This window comes from Platalea leucorodia (genome assembly GCF_965183815.1).
Source record: "Platalea leucorodia genome assembly, chromosome: 22".
Classification (NCBI taxonomy): domain Eukaryota; kingdom Metazoa; phylum Chordata; class Aves; order Pelecaniformes; family Threskiornithidae; genus Platalea; species Platalea leucorodia.
In genome coordinates this window covers 2,891,741-2,916,262 of record NC_138844.1, presented here as the reverse complement: position 1 = coordinate 2,916,262, position 24,522 = coordinate 2,891,741, and the positions used below count along the sequence as shown (strand labels likewise).

General features: G+C 59.5%; 1 protein-coding gene across 1 annotated transcript; it reads left to right on the top strand.

Moving 5' to 3' along the window:
- The first annotated feature begins 8,914 nt into the window (after positions 1–8,914).
- SMARCD2 (SWI/SNF related BAF chromatin remodeling complex subunit D2) lies at positions 8,915–24,503 on the top strand. Its single transcript, XM_082331780.1, has 13 exons — positions 8,915–9,133; positions 16,805–16,989; positions 19,210–19,252; positions 19,840–19,962; positions 20,099–20,218; positions 20,388–20,483; positions 21,538–21,639; positions 21,930–22,091; positions 22,366–22,463; positions 22,691–22,826; positions 22,922–23,044; positions 23,118–23,219; positions 23,326–24,503. Exons 1-13 carry the CDS (start codon positions 8,966–8,968, stop codon positions 23,377–23,379), a joined length of 1,512 nt encoding a protein of 503 aa, XP_082187906.1. The 5' UTR covers positions 8,915–8,965; the 3' UTR covers positions 23,380–24,503.
- Positions 24,504–24,522: the final 19 nt, after the last annotated feature.

The following is a 24,522-nucleotide window of genomic DNA, read 5'->3' as shown; positions in this document are numbered from 1 at the left end:
CTGGTCCCAGCCCCTGAAATAACAGCTCTGCTCATGCAGGAGGAGGTGCTGGCTCCGCTTGGCTCTTGCTCCCCTCATTTAAGATGATGTAACTCAGTGGGAAAGGCACAGCATGGACATGCATGCCATGGTGTAGGGCAGGAGCATCCTCTGGATGTGTCTGCTCGCCCCTCCGTGTGTAGTGACCCTACCGAGCCAGGGGGAAGGTGCAGAAGGGACTTCATGGCTCCAGCAGCTCCGTCTGCGCTCAGGAACGGGCCGATGGCGGTGGTGTTTCAGTGCCCTCTTGTGCCCAAGCACAGAGCGTTTATGGAGGGGCTGAGCCTGGAGAGATGCTGATGCGAAAGTCTCCCCAGTGGTTTTGGGAAGAGGGGAGAAGGTTTTCCACCGGGATCAACCCCCTTAGCATGATCCTGACCTAACGCCTGACACCCATGAAGGGATAAAACCGCACAAAAATTAGTCTTAATGCTTTTAAATACCAGGTGCCTTGAATTGCGAGGGAGGTCGCCCATAGCCGGGAAGGCAGGGGGGACTTGGGGTGCCTCCCTGTGAAGATGGCATGGTGGGGCAGCCCATCGCTGCCAGAGAGGCACAGGAGGAAGCAATAGGGCTGGAAACGATGCTGGGGATCTGCCGGGAGACCCGGCTCCCCCGCCAGCGTGGGTGCAGCTTCCTGGCACGGTGTATCCGGGATTTTCGTTCAGCATTAACAGGCTGCCTTAAGCTGATTATTCCACTGCTCCCTTCCCCCTCAAAGCATCTTAGCTCAGCTGAAAAAACCAGGATTTGTCTCAGCTCTGTCCCATGGTACCAAATGCCACACAAGTCATCCGCCCTCCAAGCCCAGCTGTTGCCACCTGACCCATGGGGATGGAGGGGACCGAGAGGGGTTGTCACCAGCCTCCAGGCAACACAACCCATCCCGAGCCCATCGCACAACCTTTTAGCGGTAGATGGAGTTTGACAGGCTCCAGAGCCAGCCTGAAAGCTTACAGCCGCCGAACAACAACAGTGCGGTGAGATGACAAACTCAATCTCATTACAGCTCAGAGAAGGTTAAACAGCAGCCGTCTTCCCAGCATCGCTTTAACTCCTCCTGACAGGGAAACCTTCCCTGCACAGGTAAATAATTTAAAACCTGAGTTATCTGGCTGATAACTCAAAGCTTAATCGTGTGCCTTATGTGAGGTGTCAGGCAGAGCTGTGTCATGGGTTGGACCCAGATGGAGTGGGAATGGACTGGGGTAGGCGTGAGCTTGCAAAAACTCATGGTTGGATGAAGAGTTTGCAGCAGCCAGTCTAAAGATCACATAAAAATCAGTGACTGTCCTTCCAAAATGAGAAACACATCAGGTGAAGGGAGTGATGTCCTCTGGGATTGGCATCTTCTTGCCTCAGGACCAGCGTCCACACCACTGTGAGACTTCCACTAGCAATCAGCTCAAGCTATGGAGCCCTGAGATGTTGAGGGTCACCATGAAGCCAGTGGTCCTACAGCCGGGATGGGAAATCATCCCTAGCAATGTCACCCTGCCAGCAAGGGAAATCCAGGGGCTGTCCGTGGATTCATGGGCTGAGGCTGCAGCTGTCCTGGAAGCAATGGGGTGATGGATGGCCGAGAGGCAGAGCGGGCTCACATCCAACACATCTGCAAGATGCAACGTGGTCACAGCTGGAGGCTGTTGGTGGGATGAAGCACTGCAGGGTCATATCTGGTGGTGGTGCGGTCCCATGAGTGGTGGGAGTGGGCTTGATATAGCGAGCTCTCCGCTGTGAAATGTCCCTACCACCCAGGCTTCTGCACCAGTCATGAACCAAAGCCATCTCCATCCCAATATCTCCAATAACTTGTTGCTTTAACACTCTGCTGGGCTCTTGGTAGCCGCTGGTGCCTGGGAAGAAGTTTAACACACAGAGATTACGTCCACGGCTTCCACCAGACCAACTACTTCAATCCCCCAAGAAATAAAACCTAACAATGGTGGAATTTGCAAAATCCAGATTTTGGTTGGTGGTTCTCTAATGGTTCCCCTCAGTCCTTCCTCAGGAGCACAGCTTTTTTTGGAGATCTCTGCAGCCGTCTTGGCCCAGGGGCTCTGTGCCTTTCCTTGACATGGTCTAGGCTGCTCATCAAACAATATTGGTCCCTGCTGCCTTCCTCCGTCATCCGTGACTGTCCATCTGGGAGATTTTTCCATCTGCCAGGAGCGTTACTGTGATAAGCTAAATATCTCCCTTCCATCCCCAAAGTATGAATTGGCCACCAGCATGGATTTGCAATTTATATGTTAATTGTATCTGCCCTCAGGGACTGCACTGACCTCCAGAAAGGGAGGTTTAATTGAAAAATATGCAAAGGATGCTCCTGACTTTTCATCCAGAGAGGAAGTTCCCCCTGGTCTGTGCAAAGAGCTGAGAACAGGCAGCCTTTCCAGTGAGGCACCGAGCCTCACCTACGTTGAGGACAGGGTCTCGCTAATTAGGCATCAGCCTGTGCCACATAATAGGAAAGGAAGCCAGAGTAATCACGTTTGCTCCTAGCTGACAAAGAGAAGGTCCTTTAATCAGCATCCTCTGGGCTTTGACCCCCGTGCTAATGATCTGGCACCCGGTGGGATGCTGGAAAAGTTCAAAATTTTAAGAGGAACTCCAGCAAAGTAATTGTTGGGGTCTCCACACCACTGAAAATGTCACAAGAGGAGATTAAAAACAGCATCTGAGTAAGTGGAGATGGTATGGTGCCTAGCGCTCCTGGGAGCCCCAGACTTTCTGCATTAAGGGAAAAAGGAAAGTAGGATTTTTCCCAAGCGCCCGCTGATCCCCGGAGATGGACTGAAGCAGAGAGGTACTGCTAAGGCTGCCAAAGTTCTCAGGCAATGAAATGATTGCAAAGCTGTGCCCACTAAGGACTGGAACTAGCCAGGGAGATGTTCCCGCACAGCCTGGCTCTGCTTTCCTCCTGGGAAACCGGTGCTGGGATTTATTGGCCACCCTGCCCCGTGCAGGGAAATCTCCTGCCAGCAGCAGCGGGACCAGGCGGGTTGGGATGGAGGATTTGCCTCTGCAACAGGGGCGGGGAAATTGGGGAGAAGGGAAGGGAAGCAACTTGCTGAAGGTCATTCAGCAAACCAGGGACGGGAGGAGGACCCGGCGTCCTGGCTGCTGGCCCGTGCTTGTCCACAAGCCCTGGGGATTTCTGTGCGCTCACGGTAAGATGACAGAAACAAAAACGGGGCTGGAAAAGCAATAAAGCCCTAATCCTCACAATCCTTGCCTTCTTTCCCCGAAAGCCCATTGCTTCTGCAAGGGCCCTGCGGCATCGCAGCAGGATGCCTCGTACCTACCGACTGCATTGCAGAGCACACATGCAGGCAAATTAAATTGCTGTTGTGCTGGCATTTCTTCATCTTAAGCCTTTTGTTTATCTACCTTATTTTCAGAAGTTCATTTGGGTTTAGGAGCATCTCTCACATTTCAGCAAAATGAAAAAAAAAAAAAAAAAAAGTGGTGAGGATTCTCTGGTTTAGATTTCATTCCTATCTATGAGGAGGAAAAGCAGCTCTGCACGCTGGAGAATGGTTTTCCTATGGAAAAAGAACTGGTGCCCAGCACAGCCCAGTCTGAAACAAAGCAGGAAAATCATCTCAGCGATTGCATGGATGAACAGCAGAGCCGCGTGTTCCTCCACAGGAATGAGCACCCACCATTGCTGCCGTCCCATTGAGCTGAGAAGCCACCAGGAACGAGACTGGGACAAAGTCCCACTGAGGACTTAAGCCCTCTGAGAGGGAAAGGACTGAAAGGAGACTTTTCTGACCCATTTATATGTAGGACGTCTGCTCAGGGGAAGGTCCTCAGTGACCACCGCGATGCAAAGAGGCTTCACCATCACCTTCAGATGGGCTTTGCCTGTGCCTGGTGCCTGGGGCACTCCGGTGAAGCCACCGGAGGGGAAAGACATCATCACTTTTACTGCCCCTTCTGGTGCCTTCAGCAAACAGACAGGGACTATCCAGTACCCAGATTGCCCCCAAAACCCTAGAAACCTCCCCAAAACCACTGGCAGACTTGCTGAGATGGCAGACAGCAACTAGATCTGCAGCAAGGTTATGATGCCAGCCCAGAGACCGACTCATCAGGTCAACAACTCCCGGCAGGGAGCGTGGTCCCCGAGCGCTGCTTGCTGCCCTGTGCCACCACCGAGATCCTCCCGCGCTGGAGCAGTATTTCAGCCTTTCGTGGGCTTTCATTAAGGGTTGTTAGCAGCTCTGTAATCGCCACCAGAGCAGGGTTTCGTGTTCTGCTTAATGAAGTGTCAGTGCTTCTGAAGGGAAGATACATGTTTTAACGATGGTTTAAGGCTGCAGTGGAAGCACGCAGGTGGGGAGGGAGAGACGGACGGTTTGGAAACCCGGGTTAGGGCAATTCCCGGCACCAACTGCCCCAAAACCTCATTTCATCCCCATTTCATCCAGGCATGGGGATCCACCACTGGGACTGAGTCAAACAACAGGGATGTAGGAGATGTAATTTAATGGGAAAATTCACTTTTTTGGTGCTTCACTCCATCTAGTGACGACAGAGTGAGGCTCGAAGGTGACACGGGGATTGGTGATACCTTTGGGAGCCCTTTTGGGAACCTGCCCCCACCTCGTCTCATAGATCTTCTCCCCCGGCACTGTGCCCCCCTGCTCTCTGTGGGGAGCAGCCCTGGCTTGTCCCAGCCTCTGGGGAGGAATGACCTGGCTCCCAGCCCCACGGGATGAATAATAAACCAAAAATAAGCCCAGGCATGCCAATTCAGCGCTACATCCCCAGCATGGGGGATCAGCAGCTGTGGAGGGCAAGCCGGCAAGACACAGTTGTTTGGGGATGCAGTGGGCTCCTCCAGAGAGCCCCGTGCACCCCAGTTCAGAGCCAGCACCCGCATCCCCATGCCGAGTGATGCCCCAGGTAGCTCTGCCCCAGACCTCTGGGTCTGATCTCCTGTGGGTGCAGCCCCCCTACACCAAGGGGCTGCGGGATTTTTAGGCCACCCCGTGATCAGCCATGGGGTCCCCCACACCGCAGTGGGGCTGGGAGCTGCAGGAAGACCCCATCCCCCTTGGGATGCCCATTTTCACTTGCGACTTCAGCTGAAGATCCACGAAACTTCTACTTTATTACTCTTAATTGAATGCCAGAAGATAAAGAGTCTCCTTTGCATCCCCATCTGCAGGACGCTGTGGGCATCACCTTCCCCATCACAGCACGTCCTCCACCACTTCTTGCTCCCAAAAAATGAACTCAGATGGCAAGACGCAGGGATGCTCCATGGTCCAGCCCCGGTCTGGCACCCAACATGCATGGGGGGGACAGGAGCACCCCACAGCTCCATACATTTTCTGCAAGCAGCTTGCTGGGAGAAAGCAGGCAGAGCTCTGCTCTTGTCCTGGTCCCCACATGGGCAGCCAGACTGGTTGAACTGGGTGCAAGCAGGCACCCTGCCACCCCAGGGCTGGCTGGGGCAGGTCACTGGGGAACGGGGCTGAGTGCTTGTGTCCTGCCTGGCCAAAAAGTGGTGGTGGCAAAGAGGGAAGGGGGGATGCATCTGCCTGGTCAAGAGGGTCAGTGGCCACAAGAAGACTATTCTGGTGATGGAAATGGAGCAGCACGGGGGAAGAGGGGAAAAAAGGAGAGAAAAAGGATGCAAAGAGCAAGAAAACAGAATGGGTCAGCTGCAGCTAAGGGTCTTGGAGCCAGAGCTGGGGAGAAAAGAAAAGAGAGGGGCTGAGCCGAGCCCCAGAAGGGTGGCAAACCTTGTCCCACCTTAGATGGGCTCTACCTCACCAGTTAGGGGCAGAGAAAGGCCCTGGGGCTGAGTGGTGGCACTCAAGGCTGCAAGGGCTGGGGGACCACCCGAGGCAGGGGGGACGGGGACGGTGACAGGTCCAGGGCCGTGCCACCCAGCTCCAGGCCATGCCCCCGGTCAGTGTGAGCAGTGTCAGCAGAGATGGCCCCAGGCACGAGGGGGTTGTTGCCAGACCCTGTGGTGGCTCCGGCTGCCCCCAGGGAGGCTCCGTGTCTGCATCTGCAAAGCAACAGAGGTGATGAAGCTGGGAGAGAGATGCTAACACAGAGCTCCTGCTGGTCCCCAGGTGGGTCACCTCCCGTCCTCAGCCACCAGCGGCTCCGAGACCACCAGACTCAGAGCACGCCAGTGACAACAGGACCATGGTACCGGCACAAGACATCTGACAGCAAAGAGAGAAAGATTTTTCCTTGCTCATCCCCACCATGAGCCCCAGGAGCTGCAGAGGCAGCTCGGGACGGGGCAGAGGCTGTCGTTCCCCGAGCATGGCATAACGCATCTCTGCTGGGCACAACAGAGATGAGTTTGGGCAGAGATTTATTAACTTGCCCCAGCTCTGTGTGAGGGGCAAAGCTAAGGCACCCAGGCTGCTTTGGGCTGTGAAAATGGCAGTGCTGTCCTCTGAAATGGCCTTGAGAGGCCGAGAACAGGCACAAAACGGGATAATAACTGCCATCGCATCCCTTCTGCCGGCCAACTCACCGTGCAGCAAGCTTCAGCACCTGGGGGCTCGGCCAGGGCAGCTATCCAAGGCCAGCTGATGGCCAGCTCTTCTGCTAGCAGAAAACAGAGCAGGGATTAGAAACACACACAGAAGTTACAAATATTTCTCCTCCCCAGCTACACGCCCGTGAAAGGAAGCAGGACACCAAAGATGAAACCTCCATGGGAGCCTCCTCCTCTGCTTCAGTGCGAGACCAGCGCCCTCCTCGAGCTGGCAGCAGTCCCTGCAAAACCCCAAGACGATCCCCAGCTATGGGTACATTTCTCTGAGCATCTCGTTCTGGCTCCTCAAAGGTGACACCTATCTGTGAGTGGGCCCAGGTGGCCAAGAAGGCCAATGCCATCCTGGCTTGTATCAGGAATAGTGTGGCCAGCAGGAGCAGGGCAGGGATGGTCCCCCTGCGCTGGGCACTGTTGAGGCCGCCCCTCGAATGCTGTGCTCAGCGCTGGGCCCCGCACCCCAAGGCGGCCATGGAGGGGCTGGAGCGTGGCCAGAGCAGGGCAGCGAGGCTGGGGCAGGGGCTGGAGCACAAGGCTGGGGAGGAGCGGCTGGGGGAGCTGGGGGGGCTCAGCCTGGAGAAGAGGAGGCTGAGGGGAGCCCTCATCGCTCTCTGCAACGGCCTGAAAGGAGGCTGGAGCCGGGGGGGTCGGTCTCTGCTCCCCAGGAACAAGCGATGGGACGAGAGGGAACGGCCTCAAGCTGCGCCAGGGCAGGGTTGGGTTGGGTATTGGGAAAAACTTCTTCCCCCAAAGGGCTGCCAGGCCCTGGCCCAGGCTGCCCAGGGCAGGGGCTGAGTCCCCATCCCTGGGGGGATTTAAAAGCCGGGTGGATGTGGTGCTGAGGGACATGGGTTAGTGGTGGCCTTGGCAGTGCTGGGTTAACGGTTGGACTTGATGATCTTAAAAGTTCTTTTCCAACCTAAACGATTCCGTGACTCTATGACACACGCTGAGGCTGGCCCCCGCCACTCTCCCTGGCAGGAAGGCGCTGGCCCGCAGTGGCGGTGGCGGGGCCGACCTGGCCCCGCAGGACTGGGGGTGGCGGTGACGAGGAGCGGGGTTTGCACCCCCGCCCTGCCCGAAGGCCCAAGAGGGGATGTGACAGCCACTGCCACGGTCTGAAAGCGCAGCGGCGCAACAGGGCCCTTTGCTCGAGGAGCTCCAGCCGGACGGGCAGGGCTGTGGGGCCAAAGCCCGGCCGGTGCCACCGCCGTGGGGCCCTCATCCAGGGAGATGACGGACTCGTAGCTGTGGGGCTTGCAGGGCCCCGCTCCCGGCCTCCCTGCGCCTGCAAGGGAAGGGACTGTGGTTCAAACCGGTGCATCCCGCAGCGGGCTGCTCCACCCCGACCCTCGCTGCCCCGCTCCAGGCCCTGCCCCGCACCAGCTCTGCGTGGGCCCCGCTCCCCCGGGCCCCCCCGGGCCCCCCCGGACTCCCCCGCCTCAGGAGGCGCCGCCGGCGCCGGGCGGAGCGAGCGGGCGGCGGGGCCCAGCACTGCGGCGCCCCCTGGCGGCCGCGCCGCGGAGCCGGCGCTGCCCCCCGCGGGGCTCCCCCGGGTCCTGCCTCCCCCCCGCCGCCCACGGGCGCGCTCGCTTGCACACGCGTGTGCCAGCGCCCCCCGCGCCTGCGCACCCCCCCTCCCACGGGCACGGGCCGCCCGGGCCCTCACACCCACCCACCCACCGCACACGCGCGGACACGCTTCACGTGCGGACGTGCACGCCCTAACCCCTGCGTGGCCGTGCACCTGTGTGCCGTTGCACCCACGTCTGCACGCGCACGTGCTGCTCGTGCAAACGCAGACACCTGACGTGCACCCCCGCACGCCTGCATGCACGCACACGCGTGCTTTCACACTCATGTCTGTAAACACGCGTGCCTTCACACCCACGCACACCTTCACACCCCCCCGTCTGCACACCCACGCGCCTGCAAGCTACCCACGCGTGCATCCAGCCCCGTGTGCACGCACGCCCGCGCAGACGCACGGACACGCCCACCCTCGCGCCTGCACGCCCGCGCACACGAACGCCCGCGCGTTCAATCCCACGCGCCTGCACCCCGCCCGCCTCCATAAGCGCCTCCTCACGCGCGCGCCAGCGCGCCCGCACCCATTGCACGCGCAAGCACGCGCCCTTGCACACCCCTCCCCCCCAGGTACAGGCGCGCGCGCGCGCGCACACACGTGCGCAGCGCCCCGGCGAGGCGGGGCCGCGCCTGGGGGCGGGCCCACTGTCGGGGCGTGGCTTTACGGGGGCGGGGGCACGGCTCGGGGGCGGGGCGTGCCGGGGGAGGGGCCAGCGGGCGCCGCGCGCTGACTCCGTCTCCGGGCGCCGCCGCTGCCGCCGCTTCCGAGTAAACAGCGCGGGCGGGGGCCGCCCCCCCGCCATGGCCGGCCGCGGCGCCTTCCCGCTCAGCCCGCTGCCCCCCGCCGCCGCCCCGCCGCCCCCGGGGCCCGGCCCCGCCATCCTGCGCGGTCCCAACCCGCCTCCGGCCACCGCCGCCGCCGCCGCTCCGGGCTACCGCCCCATGGGCCCGGCCGCCGCGCAGTACCAGGTGAGGCGGCCTCGGGGGGGGGGGGGGGGGGGCGCGGCGTGAGGGGATGGGGGGGCGCGGAGGCCCCCTCGGGGCCCCGCCGTCCGGGCCGGCGGCGGAGGGAGCCGGGCCGGCCGTTGGGGCCTTCCCTGCGCCTCAGGGCCCGCGGCGGGCCGGGGCAGCGGCCGCCGGGCCTCCACAGCTCCCGCCGTGTGCCTCACCCGGGGGCCCAGCCTCCACCGGGGCCCACGGCCTGAGTCCCGGGTAATGTTCTCTTCCTGCCGTTTTTAGTTAGGGGACCTCCCCACGCTCTGTCTTGCCGTGCTCTCGCTTTCCACCTTCTCAAAAAAAAAAACCAAACCAAAACCGGTAAAAGTGACGGGAGCGTCGCCGAGCTCCTCCCCGCCGCCGCCGCAGCCAGGGCCGGTGAGCGCCCGGCAGCGGCCGCCGTGCCCGGCCCCGTGACCCGGTGAGGTCCCGCCGCGGCCCGGAGCGGAGGGAGCCCGAGCCCCGTGCCCGGCTCCGCAGCCATTTCCCATAGCACGGAGCCGCCTGGAAACCTGTTTATCTGCGTCTTTGGCAAAGGTGGAGGTAACCGTTCGGCGTTGCGGGTGGATCTCTCCAGGAGGAAGCTCGGGAGATGGTTGAGTGGTGGACGAGGAGAGCAGGCGCTTGCTAACATTGGGGCAAAGTAAATCTGAACAGGGAGCACTCCTCAAAAAGCAAAAGAAATCACTCATTTTCCAGCCTGAACATCTCTATAAGAAGTGTATTCTGACATACACTCAAGTTTCCACCTCCCCCTTGCAGCTGGTCGGTTTGCTCTTAGGTACACGGTGATTATTGTGGTTATTAGGTTTCTGGTGTAAAGCACAATATTCCAGGCAGGCTTGAAATGGAGGAGCCCAGTTGTGCAACACGTTCTCATCCGCTGCTGATAGCCTCCTCCAGAGCTGCTGCCTTATTTGCATGAATTAAAACTTAAGAAATAAATCAAGCCGAGGGAATTTCCAGCTTCTAAGCTTCGTTAATACAAGATGAGGAACCGACTTCCCCCTGTAGCCTTAAAAACGCCAAAAAGACCAGCACTGAAAAGTGAGATGGCGTGGCCAAGGCCAGTCTGAGCATGAATTGACGGTAACTCGACTCGGAGGCGTTTCGGGCCGAGTGGGCGCTCGATCGTTTGCCCTGACCTTCCATGCGGCAGGTTGCAAAATCCAGCTGGGAAGCTGGAGCCTGACTGGAGCAGCCAGGAGCCGCTCACTGCTGTGGGTAAACAGGCTAACATATGCTTGCTTTTCCCCCCTGTTGCTGGCCATAACAGCAGGTAGCAGGTGTTGGGAGTGCGCGGCTGGCGTAGGGTGATGTACACCGAGTGTATGTCACCGCGGTATCTGGCACCGGCAAGCCGGTGCAGGAGCTGGCTGCGTCGGCGGGGCCAGTTGAGCCCCGGGGCTGGCGGTGAGTGCCGTGCCTCGCATCTGGCCGCGGGCTGCATCTGGCTGGCAGCTCGCTGGCAGGGCTGCCTGCGCACGGGAGGGGAGAGCGGGTATGATCCAGAGGGTCTGCCCTTTGTTTTGCAATTCCCAAGCTGAGGAAGGCAGCCCCTCCCCTCCCAGCGGCCACCCCTGCCGTACCCAGAGGACTTCTCTGCTCCGTTATGCTCTGGCTTAATGTAGAACTTCATTATTTGGGCACTAGGAGACACAACAGCCCTCATCCATGCCAGCAAGTGCTTAGGGACTCTTTAATCACTGGATTATTAAACATATGTTCGTCCTTTTGACATCCTTGCATGCCTCCTGGTTATTTACTGGCAGCTCAAGCAGGGAATTCAAGAAGATGACTCCCTTTGGGAATCCCTTTTGGGACCGATCTGGGACCCTTGTGGGAGCTGATGTTTCCAGAGCAGCCAGGTGCCAGTGCTGTGCCCAGAGCAGGAAGGAGAGGGCTTTTTCCAGAAGCAGGGTGATCAGCTGAGCTGTCGGGCTGCTTGGTGGTGGGTCTGTGGGCAGAGCCCCCGTCCCAGTCCCTGTGCTGGTGGCAGCATGGATGCCAAGGCTGAGTCCCAGCCCCCGGCATCCAGGTTGTGCTGGCCAGTGTAAATTTAGCAAGGAGCCTTTCTTCTGTTTATTCAGGTGCTAGTTTGGGGCTTAGCAGAGGCTTTTCCCGAGTTATCAGATTCACGCCGTGGCAGGGAGCGGGCTTGGCTCCCTGTGGTGGAGGTGGGACTGTGCAAGGCAGTGCTCCAGCCTCGAAGTTACCCCGCGCTGATGCTTTGCTGGTGCACAGAGGTGGCCAAAAGCAGTGTTCGTTAGGTGCTCCGTTAAAAGGGTTTCATTGGCACTTGCTGGTGAGAAAGAGCCTGTTTTCCGTGAGACAGGAGGGCTGCTGCAGTCCGAGCAACTCCTAACCCTGAAAGCAGCTGCGGCTCGGTGATCCCGTCCCTGGGCAGGCGGCAGTGTGAAGGAAAGCAGAGTCATGCTTCGTGGAGAAACCTGTGCAGGCAGCTGGGACGGAGGAGCCGGAGAAGTGTGGGTTGCTGGTATGGAGCCAGGTGAAAGATGGCGTGGCCTGGACATGTTGGAGAGGGCGTAGTGCGGCACGGGAGAGATCCACCCTCTCTTCTTGGGAGCCGAGGAAAACTGTTCCTGCTCATTGGGTGATTGGGATTGGTTTGAAGGGGGCCTGGGGACATGAGCCAGGGCTGGAGCTGCACCAGAAAGCTGCGATGCTGCTCGGGCTGGGTGACCCCACCCTTCCCAAGGGAGATGGTTTCCAAGGCAGGTTTCGTCATAGACCGAGCCTCGAGTTAGTTTAAGTGACGATACAAAGCAGATGAACGCTGTCCTCTTGGAGCAAGAGGGAGGAAGGCAACAACGGAGACCACGGCACCCTTTGTTTCTCCTGGGGAAACATGACAGTGAGGTTCTGCTTAGGTGGAAAACATCTCCAGACCTTGCTGTTGAAGGCTCTCGCTCCATCTTCCTCCACAGGACCTTCTCAGGAGCTCTCAGAGCCATTCTCTGGGCAGTTTAGCACTGCAGCACCACCAAAGGCAGTGTTTTATACCTGGCACCTATCTCTGTTCTTCCTGTGCATGCCTCCACGCTGCATTAGAGGCTGCCAGAGTTTCTCTTTCAAGCAGGAACCCAACACCCTTGTTCCTTGTTCCTGCTTGCATTAGCGCCCGTGTTATGATTTGAATCCCCGTGACTTTTCCTTTCTCTGACCTGTAGATGTGAGGCCGCAGATGGGCAGGTTTGTCTGGACCCAGACATCTCCACTGTTGCTTGAAACGTTGCCAGCACGTGTCCTGAATCTGCTCGGTGTCTTTGTCTGTTGCTTTGCCCTTCTCTCTTTAATTTACTACTTCCTTATCTATGGTTTTTAGCTGAGAAGCGATCTGACTCTTGGAGCTTCTCCTGTATCAAAACAGGGCAGCCCTTCCAAGCGTGACGAGCTGTGTTGGGGTAGCTTGTGGGAGCAAGGTGCTGCTCAAGAGCTTGCAGCATACACTGGCATCTCGATAACACCACCTCCCGGATGAAGATCTCTGCCAGCACGAACCCAGGCTCTTCCTGGCACCCTCCCAAGAGGGATTTGCTCACAGATAAGAAGGAACAAAGAGGGGAAAAACACTGTTTTGGGGTGTGCTGGGGGTGACTCGGTTGGTTCAGATCCACCTGAAGCCCCGGGTTGAGCAGTGGCAACCGAGCTCTCCTTGAGACCAGTCTGGCATGGAGCTCAAATCCTGTTTGAGCAGGGTTTGCTTTTGCTTCTGTCCTAATGGGAAGCGCTGCCATCCGGGCTCGCGGGGAGGAACTTGCAGGAAGAGCTGTTGTTGCCTGGCGTCCGTCCAGGGCTCTGCTCCCAAAGCCCCAGGTGAGGATGCATGTGGGCTCTCGCTCCCTGACTGTTAGTGCATACAAAGCTGGGTCGTACCTTTCTGGACGGAGCAAAACTGGACGTGCGTTGGGAATTGCCTTTCCCCCCTTGTTGGGAGCTGCAGGAAAAGAGCTGCGGTCTTGGAAGGAAGATGAAGAGGCTCGCAAGCTGTTTTCTGAAATGCTGCTTTTCTTCAAGCTCGCTCCCCAGCCTGGCTGCTTCTTGCAGATCCATCCTGCAATTTATTGCTCCCCTTGTTTCTCCTTTCTGCTACCAGCCTCCGATTTCTGGCCTGCCCTTCCTCAAAAAGGGTCCTTTGGCAGGCGGGGAGGCTCCTGTCATGCCAATGAACGTCCATCGGGAAGCCTTCCAACATCCCGTTGGATTCAACTGAAGCTGACTCTCAACAGAGCTCCCCAAACGCAAGCGGCCTGTGCATTGACCTGGGATGAACCACTAAACCGCAGCCAGCCCCATTCGTTCCTTCGGCTTTGGCAGGGAACAGAAACAAGCTGTTTTCTGTCCCGTTTCCAAACGGCTCCGCTCGCTCTCTGCAGGGAAGGCTGGATGCTGTCCAGCTCGTTCCTCAGAGCTGAGCTCGCGAGGTTTGCCCTTTGTCCGCCCCACTGGCAGGGGCGGTGGGGCAGGGAGGGGAGGACGAGGCAGTACCCGGAGGGGATGGGGCAGCAACACTGCCCTGGGTGACGAGGGGTGGATGGAGGGACGAGGGGTTCTGGTAGCCAGGAGGGAGCTAAAGAAGGTCTTGGTTTGAGCCAGTCTAATAAAATTTCCTGACTTTAAGCCCCTTTGCATCCTGCTAATTTCCAGGGTTTCCGAAGGGGGCTGGAGGCTGGCTTCACCCCACCGGGGCTGTAACGCTGCTTCGTGGCTTAGCTGGAGATTTAAGGCTGTGCCGTTCTTGCATGAGTTGAGTCTTAGGAGCCTGCAGCCTTCAGGGAGCTGAGTTTTCCCTGCACAGGGATGCGGTCACTGATTGAACACGAGGCAGAGGCTGGCCCTGCTTTGCCAAGAGGCTTCTCCGTTAGCAATTTGCAAATCTTGATGGTAAACAGAGAAAAAAACATCCGTGTGGAGGATTCTGCCTTCCCTTTTTTGCTCATCCAAGTGATCAAACGCGGGTCCCTGGTGGGCTGGAGCTCGCTCCCCCAGCAGCTTAACTGTGGCTGATGGTTCTCAGATGTTTGTGGAGGTGACGTTGAAGTCTTTAAATATGACAGATCCCTTCATCCTTGCGCTGAATCTCTCTCTGCTGACAGAGGTGTCTCCTCTTGTAACTGAGCAGTCTCTGGCCCTCTGAAGAGCAGATGGACACACAGGAGACCTTGCACAAGATGTGGAGCTGTCAAAGACCCTCTCAGCCAACTCAGCCAGCCTCCGAATCTCTCATTTCAGGGATAGATCAGAAACGTGTCCCATGGAGTGGCAGAGGGGCCATGGTGGTGAGAGCTGCGCTGGCCGAAGGACAGGAGCTCGTCGTGGCCACGTTGCCTCTTAGTCCAAGCAAGCTGCTGATGCATTCTCCCGTCCACGTGCTTTGGGAAGGGGTTGTGGTGTTGTATGTTGTCGCACAGGGAACCTGCCTGCCCTCAGACTGGTTTCCCCATGGCACCGATGACAATGTCCTGCATGGGCTTGAGAAACACCCAGGCCGAGGTTTTCTTCAAAAACCATCCGTCTTCTCCATGTTTCTGGTGGCTCTAGGGAGCTGCAGGTGACTGCAGGCAGCCTTGGCGCTATGCAACTTTGCTTGGGGCTCTCAGATTTCTGATGACAATTTTCACAGCCTCTTCTCATGGTTTATCTGTCCTCCAGAAGCCCTCACAGGTGAGTCAGCATGGTTATGGGAGCGCGGTCTTCCTGTAGCTACGCTGCACTGGCAAACAGTGTTTACCCACTGCCTGTGTTTTTTTAATTTTGCGAAGGGTGTGGATCTCAGTGCTGCCTCTCCCCCCAGCCTGGGCACAGAGGATTTCTTGATAAACCTGGAGAAACTGGGTTCTTGCCTTGTGATTTTTGACAAAAGAGGAGGTGCTGCTGGCTGCGGTCGGCTCTTGGCAATGCTGGTGCAGTCCCAGTTGTCACAAGGAGTTGTGCAAATGTGGCCGATCAAAAGGAGAGAAACGTTTGGGGGCTGTTGGGAGGAAGAAACAGGCTCCTGCCCTGTAGCAGGGGCAGGTTAGCAAGCCCAGGCTCTGAAGGTCCTGCTTTAAAGGAAGGCTGAGCAAAGGTGGAGGCAGCCTTTGGTTGTGTAACGGGCTCTGCCTGCGCTTCATGTGCGTGTTTTTGAACTTCCATGTGCAGCACTAATCCCGTGGCCTGCTGCTGCTTGACTTCCCAGCAGCAATACGCTTCTCAATGCGGCGGTTGGTATATTTTCGGGATCTCCTGCTTGCAGAGACACCCGCGGCCTCGGGCTCTGCAGCAGGAGCAACTCGAGCTCTTGGTTTTGTGTTTACCACCTCTTCGGGGAGGAGGTGAGTGGGTTTTGGCTCCAGCCACCATCAAACCAACCTCCCTACTGCAGATCTGAGCCTGCCTGTAAAAGCTGCGGAGGACAGGCAGGCTGCCGGCCGTGGTCTTGTGCTCCCAACCCTCCTGCACCTGGGGTTTGCGCTGAAGTTAATGCCTGTGTGCAGATAAGCTCGTCAGCTCGTGGTGTTGCATTGCTGGGCTCCTTTGGGATAGCGAGGTGGCTTCGTTTGCTCTCTTCCACACCATGGCCGTGTGCCCCGGCCTGGCGGTGGGAGGGGAGCCGTGGGGGATGTCCTGGCACGTTGAGGAGCCTGCGGCAGGAGAGGAATACTGCTCTGCTGGCTTGGTGGCTCTCCCAGCCTTGCATCTTGGCAGGGGGGAGCTTGAGGATCAAAGGATCCTGGGAGGCTGTTGCCTTGGACTGCTGGTGAAGCAGGCTGGAGCACGTAGGGGCGGCCGGTGGCTCGTGGGGTGCTGTGACTGTTTGTCGATGGCCCTGGGGGGATGCGTGGGGTGTAGACCTGGTGGCACCTGCGAGCCGCAGTGCAGGTGCTGGCTTGCCAAGCTGCTCTGCTCCAGGGGATGGGGAGGGGCTGTGAGTGCTGCCCTGGCTGGGGATCCCTTGCAGGAATGGTTAGGTATCGTGTCGTGGCTCGTAAATGCCCTTTCTGGGTCCCTGGAGGGGGAAGGATGGTGGCTGGAGCTGGCGTGGTGGCTGGAGCTGGCGTGCTGGCGGGGGGTGAGCTCTTGCCTCCATCCCCAGGAGCTTGGCTTCCTTCCTGCCTGCCGGCCTCATGACCAGTGCCGTGAGGAAGTGGGATTGCCCCGCTCCCCTCCCGGGCATTGCATCTGCCAGCAGTGCCGCTTCCCGGAGAGGAACCCATGGCACAACTCGCGCCACAGGCCCTGATGTCCCCGGGGTGAAGGCTTTGCACATAATGACCCTCGTGAGGGGGTCTCACACAGCTCCAGGTCTGATGTCTCCTGCTGCATGGCGGTGGCTCGGGGCCACGCACAGCTTCGGCTCCGTCCCGCCTGGCAGGCCAGGCTTCCCCTGCAGTCAGTGGCTTCTGCTCCTCCCGGTTCTGCTTTCCCATCACTCTTCCTGCAAGGAATGCCGCAGCTCCTGATGTCCTTCCCTCCTCCCTGGCCTGTCCCTCGCCTGTACCTCGGAGCAGAGAACGGCCTTAGACATCTCTCCCAGGGAAGAAGTGAGAGGGCAGACGGCATCCGCTGGTCCCCGGCAAAGGTCAGGCCCCCTCACAGGGCAGTGTTTAACGCACACTCTTCCTCTCTTCTCTTCCCTGCTAGCGCCCTGGGATGCCGCCGGGCAGCCGGATGCCCATGGCAGGGCTGCAGGTGGGACCACCGGGAGCTCCCCCCTACGGAGCAGCCTCCCCGATGAGACCCGGCCTGCCGCAGTCGATGATGGACCCCTTCAGGAAGCGCCTGCTGACCCCCCAGGCACAGCCGCCACTGGCCACCCAGAGGAGAGGGTAAGGGGTTGGCACCCTCCCGCTCCAGGACAGACACCCGCAGCAGGCTGGAGGGGGTTGGTTTCACCCGCTGGGTCCCAGTTGCACTTCACTGCAGAAACCCGCAGCTCCCCACCCTGCTGCAGAGGGGCGAGCTGCCCGCAGCGGGGCGGGAGCTGGCACGGCTTGCCTGCAGACTCCCCCCCGCTGGCACCGCCGGCAGTGGGAAACCTGCCAGAGCTCGAGGCTGGCATGTTTTGCGATGACGGGGGGGCAGCGATGGGGACAGAGATCACTCAGCTTGCAGCTTCCCCGTGCTCTGATCTCCACGCCAGTAACTGAAAAGCCTCACTGCATGTGTTTTTGCTTGCCAGAGGCCCCAGCACCGGCTCCTCAGGGTCTTTCCCCTTCTCACAGGGGTTCGTGCTGGCTCTGGCAGGCACAGACATAGGTGGAAACGGGGGACAGGGGTGGCAGGTTGCAGAGACGCTCCCCAGAGCTGCGGTCTTGGTAGGACTGTTCATTAGGGCTGCTCTCAGCAAGTCACAGGCAAGGCTCTGCCAGCAGCTCCCCGCTTGTTTACAGTGCTGCTAATTCCTTTGCTCTGTTTCTGTTTTCCATGAGGGCTTCTTGATTACTGGAGGCTGTTTCTCAGGGCAGGTTCCCTTGGTCCTAACGGATACTCAGGTCCTATTCCCTGCCCTGGCTGTGCAGCAGGGCTGGTGGCCGACAGCTTGGTTGGCTCTGTGATCCCTCCGCAGGGAGTCGCAGCCTCTGCAGAGCGCCTGCGCATCCCTTTGGTGCTGCAGACCAAGCTGGGGATTAAGGACAAGGGGCAGCTTGCAAGGACGTCAGCAGCCAGATAAGGCTGCGGCTCCGTTCCCGGGGGCTTGTTGCGTGGGATCAGCCATGCTCGGCTGGTTGAGCATCCTCGCTCCCGGCCGGCTGCGGATCAGGGGATCAGGACCTGCCAGCTGCTCATAGGGTGGCCAAACCCTGCAGGGCAGGAAGCATTTAATGCAGCAAGAAGAGCTCAAAGAAGTGCTCTGACCCCCCTCTTAGCTAGGGCTGCCCTCCCAACATGTCCTCCTGCACGAGCGGCCGTGGGGCAGCCCGCATACCTTGGACACCTCGTGACGGCAGCACGAGCGCCCACGTTTGCTGCTCTGCTGCTTCACGTGCTGCCAAGGGAAAGGGACTTCCCTTTGCCTGCTGGACTCTGCCCCATCTCTTCCCCACATGTGCAGCAGAATGGGAGGAGAGCGTTTCCCCGAGTATCCAGGCATTGAGCATGAATTTAACGGGGCATCGGGGTGGGCTCAGGCTGACGGGGGCCAGGAGCCTGCAGCATGTGGGAGGGGAGGAGAGCCCCGGGCCCTGTGGTCTGACAGGGTACTACAAGCTTGGAGAGAGCTAAAATGGCTCTGAGCAAGGCTGCAGCCCTGCTGTGGCTCTAGAGGCCACTCTGCGTCCTCTACCCACAACGATTTTGGCCCTGCCTTGGCAAGGTTGATTTGTTTTAAGCTGTTTTTAAGTGAGCTCCTGGAACTGGGCTTTGGTTTGTAGCATTGGGAGAATGTGACTGCCACTTCCAGAGAGGAAACTCGGGAATGCCGTCCTGCAGACGGGAGCGTGCCTGCAGCCGCAGCTCAGAGCCTTCTTGCTCCTGTCCTGCAGCACCTTCAGCAGGCAGCAGCAGCAAAGCAAACTGAAACCAGGGACTGGATTTCCTTCCCTGGTGACAGGCTCTAGATGTCCAACACCTTCCCCCCGGAGTCATCTTGGCTTGCCCACAGGGTTGTAATTTCTTACTCATTTGCTTTCCTAGCACTAATCCACGGGCTTGTGCTCGAGATGCTCTTACAGCCTTTCTTTGCTCCCCTCCTGCAAGTCCAAAGTCCCTGTCACACGGAGCAGCCCCGAAAGGGGACCTGCTCCCGCAGACCTCTTCACTGCAGTGGGAGCCTTGACACCTGGCTCAGAGTGAGCCGTCCGTGTGGCACGCAGCTGGCACTGCCGCTGTGACTCCCCTCCCCAGAGCCTGGCCCCAGTCGTGGCCTGGATAGGGCCAAAAGAGCCACGGGGCTCCTGGCGTACAAGCAGAGCTCGGTGTTGTCCCCTGAGACCCACTGCTGCCCGAGCACGGGACAGGCAGCAGCTTCCCACCAGGCAGGCAACAAGGTGTCCTGCAAGAGCTTGCAGTGTGATATTTTTCTTTTTGCCTGTCTGTGCTTTTTACAGGGTGAAAAGGAGGAAGATGGCTGACAAGGTCCTGCCACAGAGGGTGAGTGCCGCCTCGGTGCGTGCGGAAGGAGCTGAGCTGCTGGAGGGAGGTGGTGCATCCGCGCTGCCTTCCCAGGGCAGCCGGGGTGATGAGGTCCCCAGGAGGAGGAGGATCTCGCTGAGCTGCCTCCTGCCCACTGGCCATTTCTGCTTGGTCCCAAACCGACCTGGAGGATTTCTGTCTCTTCCTGTGGGGCAGCAGGAGAGGTTTGGGGTGTGCCCAAATTGGGCAAGCAGGACTTTGGGCAAGCAAGGAGCAGCAGTGACTTGGGGTGGAGACCCCAGGAGGACCCTAAGCCTCTCCTGGTGGTCCCTCTTAACAATCCATTACCTGCCTGTGACACCAGGCAGGCTGCTGGGCACACTGACAGGCTTCAAACTGGGGTCTACAGTCCAGCTCTGTGATTTGGGGAGAGCATTGCAGGGCTGTAGTCTTCATTTAAAATGAGGAATTGGTGCTGTTGTGCTGGATCTGTCACTGGGTGACTCCTTGGCGTGTCAGCCCAGCACTGGTAGCATTGCTGGGGCTGGCGTCGGGGACACAACCCCATCCCAGCACGCAAGGGACTGATTGTTTCTGTTTGACAGATCCGGGAACTGGTCCCAGAATCCCAGGCCTACATGGACCTCCTCGCCTTTGAGCGCAAGCTGGACCAAACCATCGCTCGGAAGAGGATGGAGATTCAGGAGGCCATTAAGAAACCGCTGACGGTGCGTGGCAGCCCTGGCTGGCTGGGAGGGCGAGCAGCTGGGTGGGGTGGGTGCATATGAGGTGGGTGCTGCTGTGGCTGCTGCCAGCCACCCTCTCACTCCAAGCATCCCCCCTCTCTGTTTTCCTATTCCACAGCAAAAGCGGAAGCTGAGGATTTACATCTCCAACACTTTCACCCCAGCCAAAGAAGAAGGGGAGGGTGGTGAGCGTGTGGCTTCCTGGGAGCTACGCGTGGAGGGCAAACTGCTGGAGGACGTAAGGATGTGGGCAGGGATGAACTGGTTGTGGGAGGAGCACTGGTGCTCTGAGAGCTTGGCGGGGGTGGACACAGCTCTCTGCTCGCTGGGTGCTGGAGGCAGTGTTTGGGCTGGGGCCCTCCGTGGCTGGTGGTGTCAGGCCAAGCCTCTCCCGCTCTGTTTTGCAGCCGAGCAAGCAGAAGAGGAAGTTCTCCTCCTTTTTCAAGAGCCTCGTCATTGAGCTGGACAAAGAGCTGTACGGGCCAGACAACCATCTGGTGGAGGTGAGGTGGGAGGCTCCCGGCCGTGCTGCGGGGCTGGCTCCGCACCCCGGGCAGGGCGGGGAGAGCTGTGATCCCCAGCGGGCGGTGGGACGTGGTCCTGCCGCTCACCCTGCAGGCCCTCAGCTCCCCAGCCCAGCGCCTGTCCCACTGCAAGAGGGGGTTGAGCAAGGTGCTTTTGGGTGCCAGGGCTCAGTGCCGAGCTTTCCAGGCTCAAGTTTAGAGCTGTGTTTTCCTCCCTGGTGCTGGCTGGTGGCCAGCGGTGACAGCTCCTGGCAGCAACCGCTGTCCCCTCGGCTCTTAACCCCCTCACGCCTGCAAGTATGCAGCTAGAGCCGCGAGGTGTGGGGCTGCAGCGAGGCCATGGCTCTGAGAGGTGGCTTGGGCAGCTCTGGGCCCCACAGATTTGCAAATACAAGGCCCAACACAGGCGGTGATGCCACAGAAAGGCTCATCTGTGCATCCCAGTGCCAAGCGGGGAGAAGGGTCCTCCCTGTTGCCTCCCAGCCCACTGCCTGGCTGGAAGGTCCTCGGGGAGATTAAGCCTTGCCTATGAGTGGGATCAGACCTTTTTTGGGGCGCTCCTGTGTGGAGCAGGCTTTCCCTGCACCCAGCTCACACTTTTTGCCCTGCGAAATGCTTGTTTCTGTGGTGGTAAATCCCCTTCACACGGGGGGTGATTTGTGAGCGCAGCTCTGATGCCCAGCCCCTACGCAGGCTGAGGCAGGATTGATCCCGCCTTGACTCCAGGAGCTGTTTGAGCCCTTGACGTCAGGCGCTCAGGGCTGTAACTCCCCCAGCCCATCCAAACTCCCATCTGCCTCCGGGCTGGAGCGCATCAAGCTGTATCTGTTGGACCGGGTGGGCTCTTGGCTGAAGCCCGCTGCGGTCCAACTCCCAGATTTGGCAGGGGTGGGATCCAGGCTGTCTGCCTCTGCTGAACCCCTGCGCAGAGCCTGAGCACCGGCGCTCTCTGCTCCTGGCTGCAGACGCAAAGCCTGTTAGCGGGTGGCTTGTCGTGGTCCTGGAGTTGACCGATGTCCCCTTGGTCTCATAGTGGCACCGTCTGCCCACAACCCAGGAGACTGATGGCTTCCAAGTGAAGCGTCCCGGCGACGTCAATGTGAAATGCACTCTGCTGCTCATGCTGGATCACCAGGTAGGGGCCCCGGGGCTTCGCGGGTGCTGGCCGTGCCCTGCCGCCCTTCCTCCAGCACCTCGTCTGTGCGGGGAGGTCCGGTGGGGGCAAACAGGCCTGGGCTGGGGCAGAGCCTTACTATGAGGCTGTTGGGGGGCTGTGGGGATGGAAAAGAGCACAGAGAGCCCCAGGCACAGACCTTGCAGCCTGCGGTGACACACGTGTGTGACACAAGGGCTGTGTGGGGCAGCATGCCCGCAGGCGGGGCCCCTCCAAGTGCCAGACCCCCTTCATCCTGCCTGTCCCTGCAGCCACCACAGTACAAACTGGACCCTCGCCTGGCTCGCCTGCTCGGGGTGCACACCCAGACCCGCGCCAGCATCATGCAGGCACTCTGGCTTTACATCAAGCACAACAAGCTGCAGGACAGTCACGAGAAGGAGTACATCAACTGCAACCGCTACTTCCGCCAGGTCAGCCCTCGCCCCGCGGCACCAGCACGCTTCGCTGGGAGGAGAGCACCCTTCCCGCCTCCAGCAAGGCCACAAAAAGCATCTTTTCTGGCTCAAAACAGACGCTCCAGACTGCCCAGCCTCAGTTCATGCCCCTTCCCCAGGGGTTTGCACCCACCAGCTTGCCGTGCACAAACCAGGGCTGGGCAAGCCCCCTCCTCCTGCCTGGCCCTTTCTGTGGCGGGTGGAAGGAGCCCCTGCCATGGGCAACAAACGCTCTGCTTTGCCCCTCCAGATCTTTAACTGCATCCGCATGCGCTTCTCGGAGATCCCCATGAAGCTGGCGGGGCTCCTGCAGCACCCAGATCCCATCATCATCAACCACACCATCAGGTAGGGGCTCTGGGGGGTGGAGGGGCAGGGTACCTCCCCGCCGGGGTGCAGGAGGGGAGCGCAGCCCCTGCGGGGGCTACGACGTCTCCAGCCCAAAGCGGCAGTGAGCACAAGTCACTTGGGAGGGGAAGAATCGGCCAAACATGGTGGCTTTTTGGGGCAGTCAGGGGGGTACGGGTGTTGCTGTCATGGGACTTGATCCACCCCTGCACCCCGTTTCCTCCCAGCGTGGACCCCAATGACCAGAAGAAGACGGCCTGCTACGACATCGACGTGGAGGTGGACGATCCCCTGAAAGCTCAGATGAGCAATTTCCTGGCTTCCACCACCAACCAGCAGGAGATCGCCTCCCTGGATGCCAAGGTGCGGGGACGGGGTGGCCGCAGGGGGGCTGGGGGGAGCTCGGTGTCCTGTTCTGGGGGGACACAGCTGCCTCTCACCCCCTGTCATCTCCCCAGATTCACGAGACCATCGAATCCATCAACCAGCTGAAGACGCAACGCGATTTCATGCTGAGCTTCAGCAACAACCCGCAGGATTTCATCCAGGAATGGATCAAATCCCAGAGGCGGGACCTCAAGGTAAAGCCCTGGGGCAAGGCAGGGCGAGGGGCTGGGGGGTCTGGCCCTGGCGCTCACCCCGTGTTTTGCTCAGATCATAACGGACGTGATCGGGAACCCCGAGGAGGAGCGGCGAGCCGAGTTCTACCAGCAGCCCTGGGCGCAGGAGGCTGTGGGCAGACACATCTTCGCCAAGGTGGGCTGCGTGGCGGGCCGGCGGGGTGCTGCGGCGGGCCGGGATGGCGGCGGGGGGTTCCCTGGGGCAGCCCCTCTCCCTGCCTGACCGCCCTCCTCTCCTCCAGGTCCAGCAGCGTCGGCAGGAACTGGAACAAGTGCTCGGGATCCGCCTCACCTAAGGGGCTGGTGGGGGCTCGGGAGCTCCTTCTCCTCTCCCTGCTGCCTGAGCCTGACGGTACTTCTTACTGGAATCAAATACAGCACTTGCACAACGCCTACGTGCCTGGAGGGATTCGGAGCCACGCGCACCCCTGGGCTCCCCTCGGCCGGGAAGCTCTAGCCCCAGGCAGAGCACAGCGGAGGGTCCCCCGGTTCCCCCCGAAGTCCCGCTGCAGCCCTTCTGCTGCATTAACGCCTCCCGCTTTCGCATCGTGCCGTTCGCCTCTTCCCCGTAGCACTGAACGCAGCCCTCCTCCTCCTCGCTCCCCTCCTCTGGCCAAAAACCCTCCTGGAGTCGCTGCCCAGCAGGGAAAAGCTGCCTGTGCCGACCGGGAGGCGCTGCCCGCCCTGCCAGCCCTCCCTGAGCCCGGCCCCTCTTCAACCAAAGTTTTGTCATTCCAAACGCCAGCTCTCCCCCCGGCGCTGGTGCCCGACGTTTTGCACTATTTTTGTGAACAGGTTTTATAAAAAAAAAAAAAGAAAAAAAAAAAAAAAGCAGCGTTTTGTACAGTGGGTTTGTATTTGATTAATATATTGAGTTCCTCTTACTGCACTCATTGCCTCAATCTATGCAGTGGTTCGTGGTGTTCTCGGAGGGCTGGCGCGGCCCAAGCTCTTCTTTTTATACGTAACCAAGTTTTTTAGCGTTAAGTTTTTGACAATCAGTTGATTATACCACACCCCCCCGCTGTTCTACGTTAATTAGCGACTTGTCCTGTACACGATAGGAGGTCTCGGGGGCAGAGGGGGCAGCTCTGCCCCCGGGGAGCCTGCGGGCAGCGGGGGCACTGGGAGAACTGGAGCTGCTGGGGAGCCAGGGGACCACAGCGCTGGGCTGAGGGGAGGCTGCCACCACCCGCCGCAGCCACTGAAGTGCCTTAACCCCGCCGGCTCCCCGCGGCGTGGCCGGAGCGGCTCTGCCTCCTCCGGGCGGTCGCAGGCAGAGGGGAGGGGGGCGTTTACGTATTCCCAGGGTGTACGGCTCAGGGGTGCCTGCTCTGCCTCTTGTGTAACCATTTTTTGTCTATTTTGGATATTTTCTAATAAAACCAGTTAGCAGCAGCTCTGTGTGCGTGTGCTGAAGTCCTCCACCCCCCTTACCC